Genomic DNA, 18,667 nt, shown 5'->3' with positions numbered 1-18,667 from the left:
AAATTCTTCTCTTTTTGTTCGGCAGCCAACTTTGGCAGACGTAGCTTTCATTATCAAAATGTAACCAATTAGTTATTTCTGTTTCATTTACTTTTATTATTTTATTATTAAAGTTTGTTTATTAATTAGAATATTTTGAAGATTTTTATTTTTCTCAATATCTCAAAAGATATGCGGAAGGGAATCAGCCACGGTCCATTGATCTCAGATTTCCCAGGGCATTTTTTTCCCCTGACAGATCCAACCGCCAATCAGCTGCTTGTTCTGAACCAGGCTGCGATAATGTGCTGACGCTAACCAGGCTGTTTGCTAAGGAAGATAGCCAGATGAATAGCGATCGATGCTGGTAGGCAGACAGATTTTTTTTTCTTATTTTCCTCCCCCAAAACTAATGTGTGTCTTATACTCCGGAGCATCTTATACTCCAAAAAATACAGGCATATTATCTTGCAAACCCTTCCTCTTCAATCTCTCTACTCTGCGAGGGAGGGGGTATGGGATATATAATGACTATAATAGGATCAAGTGAATGAGGGATACTCCAAAGGTCATTACATCCCTGCGACCAATCCGCTCGCACAGAGAGGGTCTCCTCCAGGTGCTGTCCACCAGGCAGTGCCGGGGGGCGGCGCCTAGGAGTAGAGCCTTCTCTGTGGCGGGCCCAGCCCTGTGGAATGACCTCCCCCCGGATATTAGGAATACCTCTGACCTCCGCTCCTTTCGTGTAAAGCTCAAGACCCACCTATTTCAAGTAGCTGGCCTGGCTCAACTTTGATCCAACTATATCGCTCCTGACGGGTTTTTTATTTGGGGTATTTTAATTGCATTAAATTATTTAGGGGTTTTTAAACATTGTGTTTTTAATTGTTTTTTATTCATCAGCTCACCTCCTCCTTGTATATGTATATGTCTTGGTATATGTTTTTGTTATATGTATGTTTGTTTATATATTTATTTCCTATGTTTTATTGTACGCCGCCCTGAGTCCTTCGGGAGAGGGTGCAGCTAAGAAATAAATATTTATTATTATTATTATTATTATTATTATTATTATTATTATTATTATTATTATTTAGTTGTAGATTTGCTTTAAATTTTAATTTTTAGCACCATCATAACTTTGACTTAATGTGAATTGATGTATCTGTAAAAAAGTTTTAGTATTATAGAAGCCAAAGCATAAAACAGACCATGGCTTAATATAGTACATGAATGCAGCCATTAATTTCCTAAGTGTATGCTTTTCATTAATTTAGACACTGGGTTGAAGAAATAAGTTTTATTTAAGAAGATTTCAGTGAAGGAGAATAAAAATGAAATATACATGATAAAATATATGTATATAAGAAGAAATAAATTACTTTCTTTGAGATAAACATTTTTAGATATCACTTAATATAACCACTACATTTGTAGTTGGGAATGGAAAAGTTAAAGCTATCTCCAAAGGAATTATCCTGCATTAAACCAAATAAATAACACTGCAGATTGCCTGCCAGATAGTATCACTGAAAACAAATTTCACTTTGTCTTTGAAAGAAACTGAGGAAACAGCTGTAATATATTTTATAACATTCATAGTAAAGTTGTGAGTTGCCTTTTCTCAAAACCCACAATGGGAAACAAAAAAGTAGATGGGGCAGATTTTGATCCCGTAATGAAAGAGGGAAGTTACAAGCTATGAAATGAATTTGTTATTCAATGTTAACACCACTTATTTCTGCAAAGTGTTTTAGCCTATGCTTAGATGGGCCAAACTGCCAAGGCCTTATCTAGGCTATTCTCACATACAACTGGTATGGAGGGAACTCTGAAAAAAAAAAGATTTTTATTAAAGTAATCAGCTTTTAAATTAACCCTGATTCTTAAAAAAAACTTTTGGATCTAATCAAACAATTTTTTTGGAACCTGTTCTCCTTCAGGACTTCTCCTATGCTTGATTAAATATTTTAGTCTTCAAGCAAAAAGAATGGGACCAAACCTTTGGTCTGTGTCTACCATACTTTTTTTCTAGCATATACTCCCTTAGATCACCTAATGTTAAAAACTACTTAGTTCATGAGGACTCACTCCTTTTCTTTTGCAATGCTCTCATGAGATCAGACATGAAATCTCCTTGTCCAGAAGCAGGTTCCCTTGAAATTGATCCGCTTTGTTTTGGTCTTACAACCGGACAAGCACCTTCTTCTTGTCTTCTAGGAGGTGGTGGTGGTTTCTTTTTGGTTGCAGGAGGAAGACAAGGGGCAGAGAAGGAGGGCGGTGGTGGAGGGGGTAGTAGTTCTGCAGAGCCAATGCCAGTAGGAAGAAATGGCGGTGGGGGAGGAGTGAAATCAGGAGGAGATTCATAGTAGTCAGGTAGTGGTGGAGATGGTGGTGGCGGCGGTGGCATATCTTCCAAATTGGGAGGAAGTGGTATAAATTCAGGAGGTGGTGGAAATTCTTCATAATTTGATAGGAAATTTGGATTTTCTCTCTCGGCAATGGCGGATAAATCCAATGAAGCAGTAATAGCAGAAGACCGTCTTTGAGGAGGGGGAGGAGGGTGCAAACCACTAGGTTTGCGGATCTGTTTCAACTGTTGTACAGGTAGGGATGATGCTTGACCAACATTGAAAGTATCATCTTGCTTTTTAACCTTAAAAATGATTTTAAAATGATTAGCATATGATTAAGAAATTACAAGTAATTATGGACTTCCTGAATAATAATCTTATAATTTAAGAGTATTAAGTCAAGATGTTCCCACTGGTACATTGCCTATCATTCAAGAATCAATTATTTATAGCATTCATTCAACCACTTTAACATACGTGGATTTCAACTTCCAAATTCTCTAGTCAGTGTGCTGGCTGGGGAACTCTGGGAGTTGAAGTCCACACATCTTACAAATGCTGAGGTTGAAAAACAACTATTTAAATACTCCCTGATTTCACCATGATTAATGCTGATAAAAACAAATATCAAATATTTTTACATTCATCAGGGGCAAATGTTTAACTTACCTGTGAATTTTTCCCATATGAATAAATACTGAACTGAAATCTAGCTTATTTGAATTTTGCAATTATAATTGCTAAATGCAATTATAATTTTATAATGCAACACACATGCATAGGTAGAGAATTATATAAAATGCACACCTCATGGAAACAACGTGCAAATATATATCATTTTAGGAGGAATTGTCACAAATGTTAGCAGAAATATATATACAATGATTTTGGAATAAACATGGTTTTTTTTTTTAAATCAAACTAGTTATGACACCAAAAATTATTTATAAATAGCATAAAAGCTTAGAAATTAGAATACTGTGGTTATTTGAGATACTGAATGCAAGTGAACATTAGGGATGGCTAAACCTCTCCTTACGCTTCTCCTTTATATATAAAGGAGAAGCGTAAGGAGAGGTTTAGCCATCCCTAATGTTCACTTGCATTCAGTATCTCAAATAACCACAGTATTCTAATATATATAAAGGAGAAGCGTAAGGAGAGGTTTAGCCATCCCTAATGTTCACTTGCATTCAGTATCTCAAATAACCACAGTATTCTAATATATATAAAGGAGAAGCGTAAGGAGAGGTTTAGCCATCCCTAATGTTCACTTGCATTCAGTATCTCAAATAACCACAGTATTCTAATTTCTAAGCTTTTATGCTACCCCTTCCCCTTGTGAAATATTAATTTACAAAAAGACTTAATAGAAGAGGTTGGAAGCAAAATTTAACATTTTTTATATTGAACTAATGCTTAAAAGCTTTTTTAAAATGACATTAAAATAAGTGATGCCTTTTAAGGTTTTTTAAAAAAAATAGATATAGAATAATTGATATATGGCAATTACTGTATTTTTCGGAGTATAAGACGTACTCCCCCCCCCCAAAGAGCGTGAAAATTTGTGTGCGTGTTATACACTGAATGTAGCCACGCCCACCTTCCAGCCCCCACCCTTTGGCCTGCTGTACTCACCGGAGTGCACTGTGACGATCAGTTGAATTTTTGAAGCTGTATATCAGCCCCAACAAGGCACGCACGCACTCACAACCAGTGAACCTGTTGCTAAAGTTCACCTATGGGAATAGCTGATTGGGGGGATTCTGGGTGGCCAATCTCAGCTACTCATGTTGAATCAGGCTAATGTGCTGAAGCTGACCAGGCTGTTTACTAAGGATGCTAGCCAGATGAATACCGATGGTAGGCAGAGGCAGAATTTTTTTTCTTATTTTCCTCCCCAAAAACGAAGGTGCGTCTTATACTCCGAAAAATACGGTATATATTTATACTCTGGACTGGACAATAGATGGAGTAGGTGCCCTTAGCCACTGCCAAGGGCAATTTTGGACTAGAAGGGACAAAACAGTCTGAACTAAAATTCAGGCAAGGTACAGGTAGTCCTTAACTTACAACCAGTTGCTTAATAACTGTTTGAAGTTAAGATGAACCCTCCAAAAGCCGCTTACAATATGTTTCCAAAGCTTCAACACCCACACTCATCCCTGTGGACATGTGATTGTCTTGGAGTGTTTGGCAAATGGCCGTTTACAACATTCCAATCACGTGACCACAATTTGCTATTTTTTTTTTGCCAGTTTCCAGCATTAATTTCCCATTTCTGGCAAGGAAGAGAACTTCTTCTTAGCCAAAAAAAAAAAAAAGATCAATTAGTTTTGGGAGACCGTTTCTTCCAAAAAGGTAGGAAGGACTTCAGTTCTTGCATACTTACATTAATTTGTATCTTTGGTATCACAGCAGATTTTCCAGTTTCTGCAGTGTTTTCTGTATTAAGGGTTATGTTTTGGGGGATTTGTCCATTGGCATGAGAGCTACCTATAATACAACAAAGAAGAAAAAAGAGGTTTGATACTAAAAATAATTAGATTTAAACAAAAAACAACAATAAGAATTGAGGTTGGCAAGACAGGAAACCAGCAAACCCAGGGAGAATCATGTTGTAAACATACTTCAAATACTTTTCTAGGCCATTAAGTACCGTATTTTTCGGAGTATAAGACGCACCGGGTTATAAGACACACCAAGGTTTTGAAGAGGCAAATTAAAAAAAAAGTTTTTGCACTCTGCAAACCTCCCAAAAATGGACCGTTTTTAAATGGCATGAATAGCCCTTAGGCGGCTTGTAGAGTGTTCTTGGGGGTTAAGGACGAGCAAAAAAAAACGGTCCTTTTTTGTGAAAATGGGCCATTTTTTGTCAACAAAAAGGGCATTAGGAAGCTTATAGAGTGTTCCTGGGGGCTGGAGGGGGGGAATTGAGCAAAAAAATTGTCAATTTTTTGGTTCATTTCTGCCCTCCCCAGCCCCCAAGAGCTCTCTGAAAGCCTCCTACAAGCTATGGACAGCCATTTTGGTGAAGGGGGCGGGGTTTCAGGAGGCAAAAAAATATGCTGTATTCAGTGTATAAAATGCACCCAGATTTTCAGCCTCTTTTTTGAGGGAAAAATGTGCGTCTTATACTCCGAAAAATATGGTATCTGTTAACTTGGAAGGAACAGAGAAAAAGGGCCAGCACTTAAACTCCATACTGCTATACAGATTTGATTTTTTGCATTATTTTGGACAATCAACCCTTGTTCAGACTTCTACTGAAACCCTGCTGTGAAGAGAATATGCTACTCTTTCCATCTCACTAAAATAGCTTATAAATTGGTGATGGCGGATGAATATTATTCATACTTTCCAAAAGGAGCATGGACATCAAGTCATCCTTATGACAAACTCTGGACCAAATGAAAACAGATGTACTTCTGTTTTTAACTACCATGTGTACAATTTTTAAGAGCTTAGTAGGTTAGGAGAATGATCTATTATTCACCCGTTTAGTCAAGAATATCTGAAAACTGAATCTTTTGAAAAAAGCAGTTCTTGCACTGGAATATCAACTCAGTGTAATAAATGGGAGAGCAAAATATAGTTGCTTTAAAAGAAATATGATGTAGAAAGTTTTGACTGATGCTGAAGGCAGTTTCACATTCTTTTCTACCATGTTTTCCTGAAAATAAGACAGGGTCTTATTTTCTTTTGACACCCAAAATAAGTGCTTGGCCTTATTTTCGGGAAGGTCTTATTATTTTTGAGGTGCAGGAGGCGGCGAGCGTGGTCACCTAATGGCTGCTGCTGTGTTGCAATATTTTCAGGAAAGGGCTTATTTTAGTTCATGCATTCAAAAGCCCAATTGGGCTTATTATCCGGGGAGGTCTTATTTTCAGGGAAACAGTGTATGCTGCTTTTGGCTGTGCCTGAAACCAATTTAGCTATCCTACTCTGGATTGTAGTGCTCTGGCAATACACCTGAGGTAATGAAATATATAAAAGTGACAGCAAAAGAGGACCCTAGAAAGAAGGTCCATCAAGTTCAACATGGCTATCATAGCACTTGATTATTTGATCTTCTTCCTATGCAGGGAACTTTAGCAGTTGCCAACACAAAATTTTAGGGATTATTTCTTCCTCTCCAGACCTTTAACATGGGATTTTTTTTGGCATTCTAGTTGTAGCATCACTGCTCTGGGTGCTACAGTGAACACAAGGAACAGTTGTTCCTTCGTTCCTAAATTCTGCTACAAGTGGATAGAAATTCTGTAGCAATGAAGAATCAGACTCACTGAACAAAAGAAGTAGAACTCCTTCAATATATATTCTGTGCCTATAGTTTTTAAAAAGAGAAAGGAAACCAGTGAAGGAGAGAAGCCACGAGGTACGAAATAAAACAAAACGTGCTTCTTCTGGACTGGGAAAAAACTTCTAAAAATGGCCACTGAGAAATGTAAAGGTATAGCAAGTGTGTTCTGGCATAAGAGGTAATGAAAGTGGCAGGACAATTAGTCTTTATGGTCACTGTTAGATCAACTAGAAGAAAAATATAACCAAGCTGACTAGTAGAGGATATAGCAGCCCAGCACGAAGTAGCCTTAGAGGGTAGTGATCTGTCATTGGAAGGGAATAGGATAGCAATTGCACTTATATACCGCTTCATAGTGCTTTTACAGCCCTCTCTAAGCGGTTTACAGAGTCAGCATATTGCCCCCGACAATCTGAGTCCTCATTTTACTCACCTCGGCAGGATGGAAGGCCTTGAGCCTGGTGAGATTTGATCTGCTGAACTGCAGCTAGCAATCAGCTGACGTAACCTGCAGTACTGCACTCTAACCACTGTGCCACCTTGGCTACCAAGTATTATAGCTAATCAAAGCTGAGGATATCCTAGACTGGAATAAAGCCTGGTAGATGAACTGCTCAAAAGGGCTTAAAGTGATTCAGGACAGAAAACAGCAGAGCTTCTAAACATGGCTGCAGGGATACCTTAGTAAAGGATAAGATAGATGATGGAGAATGACAACAACCAGTGCGGTACTCAGAAAACGGTGAGTGGCTGCCCTGGCAATGGATCACGACAGTGCAAATCTGGCCTGAACTGTGGTGATTAGGACTTAACAAGAACGACACCTTAGCAAGCTAATTGAGATCGTGTTATGGGGACAAATAAAGGCCATTTCCCATTAGCAATAGCACTTAAGACTTATATACCGCTTCTCGGTGCTTTTATAGCCCTCTCTAAGCAGTTTACAGAACCAGCGTGTTGCCCCCAGTAATTTGGGTCCTCATTTTATCCACCTTGAAAGGATGGAAGGCTGAGTCAACCTTGAACCTGGTGAGATTCGAACTGCCAAACGTAACTCTAAATGGATCAGTCATTTACAAAGAAACCAAGAAACAAATTAGTGGGCCTGTCGGGATATTTTAGGATGGAGAAGTAACATTTCTGTATGTGCAAAATGTAAAGTTTGACAGTGTGAGGCAAAAGCTTACACTGAAACATATTTATAAGTCCTGCAACCATCCCGTGGAATCTGCTCCTGCAGGAGAGATCCATCGATTGTTACTGAATGAACTTTTCTCTTTTACCATTTTGGCCCCCTCTAAACTTTGGAACTGCAGAATTGTTATTCTCTATTACTATTAATAAAATGAGCACTGATGACTTGGGTAAATTTCTCAGGTTTACATCCAGTAGTTATAAATGACTTTACTGTCCTGCTGCAGATTGTAATGTCTTCAGTTACTAAAACTTCACGTCCTAAAATGAGCTTTTATTGAACATGTTAAGACAATGACAGCGATTGGCAAGATGGTAGGGGGAAAAAAAGCTGAGCTTATAAACCTCACAATAATTTCTTTAAAAAAAATAAATAATTTGGATACCTTTTGAAGATGATTCCCCAGAAGCTATGGATTTAGTATTTCCTGGCTTTGCCAGACGTGAAGCTAACTCAGCCTTTTGTACTGCACCAATGTAGTTATCATACAAGGCCTTTCCATACTGAAAAATAAGCACCACAAACATCTGACAGATTTCCCATCATAAAAAAAAATGAACATGCATTTCTCTGCTTGTTCCATCAATTCTTAACAGAAATCCTTCTTCAGTGGTTCATTTCAAATCCCTTCCATAAAAACGATGAACTACTAAACAGGACTGTAAACTAATAGGTTGAAAGCCTATTATTTGTTTGACAAAGTAATTTATTTTCCCAATACAAATTCTGTTCTACATACTCTATGGCTACGTTTATTTACTAGAGTTTTATCACTCACAAGAGGGTAATGCATTTTTGATTTTCATCATTCCATTTACTTTCTCCTTTATTACTGAGAAATATCTCTTTTTTTTCTTACCTTTGCAATTCTGATACCAGTTACCCAATGATGTAGAGCCTGCTTGTCATCACAGCATAGGTATTTGATGTACTGTGATTCCTTCTGTATTTGAGGATGCTATAAATAATAATAGCAATAGTATTTTTTTAATCATTAAAAATCTGCTGAAATAACCCAAGTAGACAAACCAACTTTCCAACAAGGTTTCTTCTTCTATCACTATATCTTGGCTACTTCAAACCACAAACCACTGAGAAGAAAGCAATATTTTTCACCAGTCCTTCCAAAAGATTAATGGGAGTTACGTGATTGTAATTGGTATCTAAAAATATAGTCAAACCTTTAAAAAATTCTTCACTTTCCATCTCTTCTTTTTTCTCATAGTCATTTTAGACTGCAAATTTTCAAGCAAGGGCTATCTTTATTTTTAACTGATTACAAAGGAATTGGGATAAATGTGCTTTAAATAATGAAATGTCAAATTAACAGGAAACTAATTGGATGTGCATTTGTAAATAAATCACACAAAGCCATTTTCAGAACATCACAGATTATAAATATTTATGCTCTATTCAAAGGAAATTTGACTTGAAACAGCTTAGAATATTATTTAGCTAAAAGTAATTGTAAGCACTTCAGAATTCTGAAGTTAAACATAATACTTGGAAAGTTATTAACTGTGATCTGGAAGCAATTAAAACAGGAAGACAAATTTACTATGTGCATTTTCCAAAAGCAAATAATTTCCCATCCTTTTCTGCTAATATTTTTGCTCTCATTTTACATTTTCATCACCTTAGGATCTGAGGACAACGCATCACATTTATTCAACACCATGAGTAAGATACTAGGTTTCATCAATCAAACTCCCAGGATTAATTTACATGTCAAATTAATTCTATGTGATTATTGACAAGTATCAACAATGCAAAAGAGTCTGTAAATTTTCTTCTGACACTGATGTACCAACACTGGTCCAATCTACTGACTAAATAATCTGTAGCTAGTGTGTCTTACAAAAATAGCTAATAGTTTTGCAATGACATGGTAAATCCAGCAGATGGCATCAGATACTTTTCTATTTTTAAATGTTTACTTTTGCTGTTCTCATCTCTATCGCAATAAAAAATAGTTTTATTGCATCTTAAAGGCCAACATATTTATTGGGCATAATCTCTTGTGGAGTAGAATCAATTCATCATGAAATGAACTTGCAGAAATATATACAGAAACATGCAAGCAGAAGATTACGCATTTTAAAATAATGTTTATTTTTTTATATTTCATTTTCTGAATAATATTATTCTAGATTTTCTCAATTTTTTTTTTTAAAAAAATAAAGATAAACTATTCTTTTTCTATCACTCAAACCATCTCCTCAAGAAGAATTTTCTTTCTCTCAGAAAAAAAAGTCTTGCGCGGCAAGGTCTGACTTGATTTTGTTAAATAAACTTGAGAGTAATATTTGATTCTCACATACCACAATTCAACATGGCACAGGGCTACAGAGCCAAATGCTCCAATAAATTCATTTTGTGCATTTCACCTTCAAAATACTTTTAATTTGTGACATGATAGGAAGGGAGAACTATTTCAGACATTCAAAATGGAACTGTATATAAAATATCTTAAATCATAGTTTGTCATAAGTGGGGTGGCATGGTACACTGGACAAAATCTTGGGCAGCTACCCAAAATAGTGGGCAAATACCATCTCAGAAGTTTTTTTTTTAAGTAAAAGCTTCTTGGTTATAGCACCAAATTTACCACCTTTCTGAAAACTCATTAAGATAAGGAATAAATACTGGGAACTCATTTTAGGGTTGGTTTTTTTTTCCTGACTGCAAGAAAGACTAAAAGTCTCCAGGGTGGGAGGAGAAATATGGAAAAAAAACAGGTGATGTAGGCAGTTTCTCTGTGATTATGTCAATTTAATCAGAATTTAATAATAATAATAATAATAATAATAATAATAATAATAATAATAATAATAATAATAATAATAATAATAATAATAATAATAATAATAATCTTTTATTTCTAGACCGCGCCTTTTCCTAAACAGGACTCAGGGCGGTGTACAGTCATTGTTAAAACCATATAGATATACATAAACATAGACATAGATGTAGACGGAGGAGGTAGAAAATATACTGTACAATATTTAGCTAAAATACAAATAAAATTAAAATTCCCTTAAAAATTCCACAATAAAATATTTGCCAGGAGGTGGAAGATGGAGCTATAAATCGGCTAAGCCAGCTAATTGGAACAGGTGGGTCTTAAGCTTCTGTCGGAAGGAGCGGAGGTCGTTAGTAGTTCTAATATCAGGGGGGGGGAGGTCATTCCAGAGGGTTGGGCCCATCACAGAGAAGGCTCTACTCCTAGGCGTCACCCGCTGGCACTGCTTGGCGGATGGCACCTGGAGGAGTCCCTCTCTGTGAGAGCGGATAGGTCGTAGATAGGTCTGATTTAATCTTAATCAGAATGACCTCACCATTGGGATTAAAAAAAAGGAAGTACCAGGAAGTGACTCCCTTCCTGGTCACCTTAACAGAGTAACAGAATACCAAAGTTGGAACAGACCTTGGAGGTTTTTTAGTCCAACACTCCCCAAGCAGAGATTCTGTACCATTTCACACTAATACCTGTTCAATATCTACTTTAAAAATCTCCAATGTTGGAGGACCCACAATTTCTGGAAGGAAACCATTCTTCTGATTAATTTTCTCACTATCAGGAATTTTCTCCTTCATTCTAAGTTGTTTCTCTTCTTGATTAGTTTCTAACCACTGCTTTTTGTCTTGCCTTCTGGTGCTTTGGAGAATAGGTTGACTCAGAGGAGGGATTCATTTACCTTCCCTATCACTTTGCAAATGTAAGTACGTGCTTCCTCTGCACACGCACACCGCTTTCTGTGCATGCACGAGAAAACACGAGAATGGGTCAGCTGTATAATCCAAACACCACTATTATGTTTCTAACACCATGTTTGAAGATGCTGGGATCTCTAAACATGTCAGACCCTTTTCCTTATCACACTATTTTAGAAAGACCAGAAAGTGGCTGGAAGTACCTTTTAAAGATTAAATGAATTTTAAAAAGCATTTTAATAAAATCTATTTGTTTGACAAGTGCTATCGGACTGATTTTTAATCACCATTGTCTTAACACCGTGATGGCAAACCTATGGCACGAGTGCCAGAGGTTGCACACAGAATCTTCTCTGCTGGCACGTGTACTGTCTCCCCAGGTCAGATCTCTGTGGTGTTTCTTTCGTGAGCTTCTGTTTCCCTGCAAATGATGAAACAGAAGCTCATGAAAGAAAAAGACCTTGCCTCTTGCTGCGCTGCCGGTGTTGGGATGCCCAGCCTCCCGCCGGCCAACTGGTCTTCAGTCTCTGATGCACATGCACGCATGTCCATGCATGTGTGTGTGCACATGCACACATGCGTGCATTTGCACACATTTGGGCATGCATGTGTTCACGCATGTTCATGCATACGCACATTCGTGCACATTTGCGCACCTTTCAGTTTGGGCATGCACGCCGCACACACAGTTTGGACACTCTGTTTGGGCACTATCTAACAAAATGAAATTCAATGGTGAAAAGAGTAAGGTTCTACATTTAGGCAACAAAAATGGAATGCACAGGTACAGTATAGATGATATCTTGCTCAGTAGTAGCAACTGTGAGAAGGATCATGGAGTCCTAGTGGACAACCATTTAAATATGAGCCAGCAGTGTGCAGCAGCTGCCAAAAAAGCCAACCCAGTTCTAGGCTACATAAACAGGGATAGAATCAAGATCACGTGAAATGTTAATATCACTTTATAATGCCTTTGTAAGGCCACACTTGGAATACTGCATTCAGTTTTGGTCGCCACGATGTAAAAAAGATGTGGAGACTCTAGAAAGAGTGCAGAGAAGAGCAACAAAGATGATTAGGGGACTGGAGACTAAAACATATGAAGAACGGTTGCAGGAACTGGGTATGTCTAGTTTAATAGAAAGAAGGACTAGGGGAGACATGATAGTGTTCCAATATCTCAGGGGTTGCCACAAAGAAGAGGGAGTCAAACTATTTTGCAAGGCACCTGAGGGTAGAACAAGAAGCAATGGGTGGAAACTAATCAAGGAGAGAAGCAACTTAGAACTGAGGAGAAACTTCCTGACAGTTAGAACAATTAATCAGTGGAACAGCTTGCCTCCAGAAGTTGTAAATACCCCAACACTGGAAGTCTTTAAGAAGATGTTGGATAACCATTTGTCTGAAGTGGTGTAGGGTTTCCTGCCTAAGCAGGGGCATTCTATTCTATTCTATTCTATTCAACTCAACTCAACCAAACTCCAGCATGGCTACCTTTTTATTATGCTATTTTAAAGAAGTCAGGCAAGGGAGCCACCAAAACAAATTCCAGATTCAGATGAATGATCTTTTCCATTTTATTTCAGGGAAAGCCGCAAATGCTATTAGTAAACAACAGTGTTGCTACCCACACTGTTGTTAAAGGATACAGCAACCCAATTTGAGAGAGAGCAAAATCTGAAAGAATTAGGAAGACGAAATGCATGGGCTCTGAAGAGAAGCACTAAGCAATGGAAATGGGATAAGAGGATGCTATTGTGCCAGTTTGCTCCCAGGGTACCAATTCTTTCACCCTAGATTAATTCCACATTATGCACCATTACTCTCAGGTTACTCAAGCAAAACTTGTGCCAATAAAGCATAATTAAATTCTCCTGGTATCCAAGACACAACAGACTGACTAAAAGAGCCAATTTACATATAGATTACCTTACTACCACCAGCTGTGAAGGTTTTTTTTTTTTTTTAAAAAACAATAATAATAATCAGGAGCAATGTTGTTGGCTTTTCAAATTTTCTGAAGAAATGCTACATAACATAGTGTCCGGAACCTGAATTTGACTAAAAGCAAATGCTGTTGACAAAATTTTGAGCAGTCTTTTCTGATTTAAACCAGGATGGCAAACCAGAATTGGTTATTAATTAACACCAATAAAATGATGATGGCTGAAAACATGTTTTTATATTGCAACAAAATTTATATTTTTTTAATTCAACAGATCTGACACTCTTAAATAGCTGGCAGGATCGAGCATTTCATCAGGCTGACCCCTGTCTTTTGGCTACCCACAATATGGAAAAGATACCGTATTTTTCGAAGTATAAGATGCACTTTTTTCCCTCAAAAAAGAGGGTGAAAATCTGGGTGCATCTTATACACTGAACACAGCATTTTTGGCCTACTGAAACCCAGCCCCCTTTGTAAAAATGGATGTGCAGAGGGTTTGGGAGCCTTGCAAATTGCTCCTGAGGACTGGGGAGGGCTGCATTTTGCTTCTCCCCCCCCAGCACCCAGGATCACTCTACAAGCCTCCCAAAGCTCTGCATCCCCCTTTATTTTTTGGGGGGGAAATGGCCCATTTTTGTGAAAAATGGCTCATTTTTGCACCCCCAGGAGCACTCTATAAGCCCCCCAAAGCTATGCATGCCCCTCCTTTTAAAAACAAAAACAAAAAAACGAGGCGTGCAGTGGGTTTGGGAAGGCTGCAAAGTGCAAAAACTTTTTTTTAAAATTTACCTCTTCAAAATCGTGGTGCATCTTATAGTCTGAAAAATACAGTAGCTTTCCTTACTCAAAGCATTTTAGCACCTTCCTGATAACTCCCAAGATAGGGAATGAAGCAAACCATAATATTATCAAAAGATGAATATAATTTCTGAAAACCAAAGGGAAAATTACTTAAACAACTCTGAAGATCAAATCAAAAAGATGTCTTTTAATGCCCTTTCGGAAAGGAGGGAGTAGGGAACAATTACAGCCTCAGAGGGATCATGTCCTGGGATTTAATGACATTAAATTAAATATTGAGATGAGTACTCATCTCAAATGATCTAAGCCCCAGAGCTCACTGTAACAGTATTGCTAAAAAGGCACTAAGAGTTGTTAACCTAATCTTGCGAAGCTTCTCCGGTAACTTTGTACTGCAAACTCAAGGCATACAAAACTTTTGCCAGACCAATTCTTGAATATAGCTCGTCTACCTGGAATCCACACTGTATATTGGACGTTAATATAATCGAGTGGCTCCAGATGTAGTTTATGAAAAGAGTACTCCACTCCTCTACTCATAATAGACTACCTTATGCCACCAGGACTGAAACTTTGGGCTTGGACAACCTGGAACTATGCTGTCTGTGGTCGGACTTAAGCATAGTACACAAAATCACCTGCTACAACGGCCTACCTGTCAATGACTACTTCAGCTTCAACCTCAATAATACACGGGCAAGCAATAGATACAAACTCAAGGTAATCCACTCCAAACTCGATTGCAGAAAATACAACTTCAACAACAGAGCAGTCAATGCCTGGAATGCTCTACCCGACTCCGTTGTTACATCCTAAAACCCCCACAGCTTCAACCCTAAACTGTCTACTGTGGACCTCACCCCATTTCTAAGAGGTCCGTAAAGGGGGCGTGCATAAGTGCACCACCGTGCCTACTGTCCCTGTCTTACTTTCCCCATTTATTTGTACTCATTTCCTTGCTCATGTCCATGTTTATACTTATATCTGTTATCTACATGTACATGTTTGACAATTAAAATAAAAAAGGCCCTTTCCCATGTATCTGTACCAAGCAGCCCCTAAAACAGCAAAATACTTAAAAGGATTCTCTCTTTACAATCTTAAAACTGGGAAGTTCATGATAAGATCTCAGGCAAACGGCCTGTAGATTAAACATCCCTCTAGAGCAGTGTTTCTCAATCTTGGCGACTTTAAGTCCCGTGGACTTCAACTCCCAGAATCCCCCAGCCAGCTGGGGAATTCTGGGAGTTGAAGTCCACGGGACTTAAAGTCGCCAAGATTGAGAAACACTGCTCTAGATTAAAGATTAAAACTAAAAATTTGAAACCATGATAGAAAATATGGCTGCTGATGAGCATAAGGGATGCTCAGTGTTATCAACTTCAACAACTTTTAAGATGGACTTCAATTCCCAGGATTCCACACCATGACATTGAGAAACACTGTCCTAGATGATTCTGTTTCAGCAGCACTTTTTGTAAGCAAATGTTTGCATGTATCAGCTACATTCATATATCCCCTTCCGTAAAATCAAATTTACATAGCTCAGGGCTTACATTTCTTATAGGTTACCTAAAGAGCATGTAACTATTATGATTTTCTCTTCCATGCATGAGTTATTGCTTTCAAATAACTTTGACACTATCGAAGTGATTGGTTATTAAGCACATCTTAGGGAAGTAACCGCTGTTGTGTAACTAAGTATGTAAGATGTAGCTCCGTTGGCTTATTACTGTTACCCAGAATTATTTTGTAATATTTGGTTTAAATATGGTGAGCAAGAGAGAGGGAGAAAATACTTGCCTTTTCTCAATACATATAAAGTTTTATAACTCCTACCACATTGTCTCTTACTCACTCCCCCCCCCCCAATTTAAAAGTCTAAAATGTCCAATGTGAACCTTTTCTTCCAAGGGTTATCCTTTCCATGGACTCACAGAACTAGAAGGGACCATTTACTCTTTGTAGCTCAAAGCCCCAATGAGTGCAGGAATCCAAATTAAAATATCCCCTCTAAATGGCCATGTAATTCGTGTGTGAATGCACTCAGTGAAGAGGAACCCACTGGTTCTTGAATAATTGGTTCTCCTGCCATTTTCATTCCTTTCCTAATGAACCCTGACATGGAATCTACTTTTTCACAGCTGCCACACATGGATAACACTTCCACTGAACTGTCCATCTCAACCCTAAAGCAGATTATTTGCTCCACCATGCTTGAATGGCATGCCAAAATATGGTTCATTCATTCAATCTGGAAAATGAATTACTTTTTGTATTTCACTACCCTGCATAAAACTTAGCATCATCCACAAACCTGACAATAGATAATTTATGAATGAGCGAGCAGTGGTCTTAACACAAACCCATTTCTTAAAATTATAATGTAATCTCCTTATCAAACCCTTATGTGGCTACTGAAAAAGTTTTCTTCTGAAAAATTAAACATTGCATTCTTATTATAAGATAATATAAAGCCCTTATCAAGGATGTCTATACAACTTTGCTTTTTATTAGTGTGTGTTACACATTAAAAATGGCTGGAGCTTTGATTGTACTATTATAGCTGCAATCTTTTTTGACTATTCTCTCCAGTTACCCCTTATACCTTATTAAACTCAGAAAGGATTATTTTTGAGTACACATTCTAGGAACACATGATCAACATATGTAACTCAGTACACAATATAGTAACTTAAGAGTGCATATTCTGTAATACATACCTTTAGGACAAAACAATAATCAGTAGGAGACTTATACTTCATTTTGTATTGAATACCATAATAAACATTTAGGTTCTCAAACTGTATGAAACAAGCCAAGTCTCGGGATGTCTAAAAAATTAAAAACACAAACTTTAGTTATTAGAATAATTATCTATTTATTCAAAAGAAGGCCACCACTTCCATGTTGGATAATTATTGATCTGAGAATTAATGGCAATGCAACTTTTGTAACACATTTTAAGTTAGGAGCAATGGGAAAGATGTCTAGCATTATTCTTCTGAGGACTTGAAGCAAATGATTCACCTACCATTTGCAAAAATAAATCCACAAAAAAATATTACAATTCTGTTTCATAAAGGTGCCTAGAATTCATGGGGGCAGGAGGAGGAAGAGACTTTTAAGTAATTCATGCTGAAAGTTTATTTGTATATAGGTGAAAACTTCATCTGTCATTCTGTGCCAATTTGCACTCCTGCCAAAGTTTCTACTATCACAAAATGCACATTGGCTGTTCTTAATGGGTTGCCATGGCAACAAGGTTTCCTAGTGAAGGATCTGTGGATGAAGTACCAATCTGAATGGAAATAGAACAGTGCCTAAAAAGTCTTCCTGGCTCATGTACAAATACAAGTAGCCCTCAACTTACAACCACAATTGAACCCAACATTTCTATTGTTCAGTGAGACATTTGTTAAGTGAGTTTTGCTCGATTTTGCGACCTTTCTTTCCAGCGTTGTTAAGTGAATATCTGCAATTGTTCCGGTTATTAAGCGAATCTGGCTTCCCCATTGACACTGCTTGTCACAAAAGGGGATCCTATGACCTCGGGACAATCGTCATAAATGTGAGTCAGATGCCAAGTGCCTGAATTTTGAACACGTGACCATGAAGATCCTGCAATGGTCGTAAGTGTGAAAGCTGTTCATACGTCAAAGCCATAGTAACTTTAAACGGTCGCTAAGTGAACTGTTATAAGCCAAAGACTACTGTAGTTGCTTTTTTTTAAATACTAGGAGCTTTTCAGAACTTAATTCACAAGAAAAGCTGAGAAAGGGTTCTTCCCTCTGCAGATACCTTTTAAAAAACACCAAGAATCCTTCTGACTTAGCACTTTCAAATTAAAAACTGCAGGGGTATCCACGGGGAAAACAGAAAAACTCAAGATGTAGCCATAGGGGGGGAGGGGGGGAATCATGGTTATGGCAGCCATTTTGACGTGATTGATCCCGGGCTGTGGACACACATGCCACTATATGATTTAGGCCAAGGGTGTCAAACTCGCAGCCCGTGGGCCAAATGCGTCATGTGCTGGCCCCGCCCCTGCCCGGTTTAGTGAAGGGGGGGGAAGTCCCAATATGTCACATGACGCACTCAGGAAAAATAGGCATCTGTGTAAGTGGATTCCAGAATGCTTTCTGGAAGGATTTCTAGAAAAGAGGAGGAGCTAAACAGAAGCAGCTCCTGGGCTAATTCTCTCCTTGGCCTTGCCCAAACAATGGCAGCTTTCTTGTCTGCATTTTGACACGCAAAGCTATTCCGTTTCATTCTATTTCTTTAAAATTAAGCAAAAACGATGGCATTATTTTGCAGTGGATGACCAACTGAAGTTCAGAGATATCATTTCTTTTCATGATGAAATGTTTAAG

The 18,667-nt window shown here is 37.9% G+C and overlaps 1 protein-coding gene across 1 annotated transcript in view; it reads right to left on the bottom strand.

Moving 5' to 3' along the window:
- Window positions 1-1,264: 1,264 nt before the first annotated feature.
- The window catches only part of APBB1IP (amyloid beta precursor protein binding family B member 1 interacting protein), a 53,571-nt gene continuing 36,168 nt past the window's right edge, over window positions 1,265-18,667 (bottom strand). Inside the window, exons 10-14 of the mRNA XM_081932267.1 lie at window positions 17,018-17,128; window positions 8,691-8,789; window positions 8,217-8,334; window positions 4,726-4,829; window positions 1,265-2,635 (exon numbers count right to left, since the gene is read on the bottom strand). Of these exons, the coding sequence (XP_081788393.1) occupies window positions 2,057-2,635; window positions 4,726-4,829; window positions 8,217-8,334; window positions 8,691-8,789; window positions 17,018-17,128 (1,011 nt within the window). The 3' untranslated portion in view covers window positions 1,265-2,056. The remainder of the gene's footprint in view (window positions 2,636-4,725; window positions 4,830-8,216; window positions 8,335-8,690; window positions 8,790-17,017; window positions 17,129-18,667) is intronic.

Source organism: Natrix helvetica (genome assembly GCF_964273705.1).
Source record: "Natrix helvetica genome assembly, chromosome: Z".
Classification (NCBI taxonomy): Eukaryota; Metazoa; Chordata; class Lepidosauria; order Squamata; family Natricidae; genus Natrix; species Natrix helvetica.
This window is presented reverse-complemented; position numbering and strand designations above follow the sequence as displayed.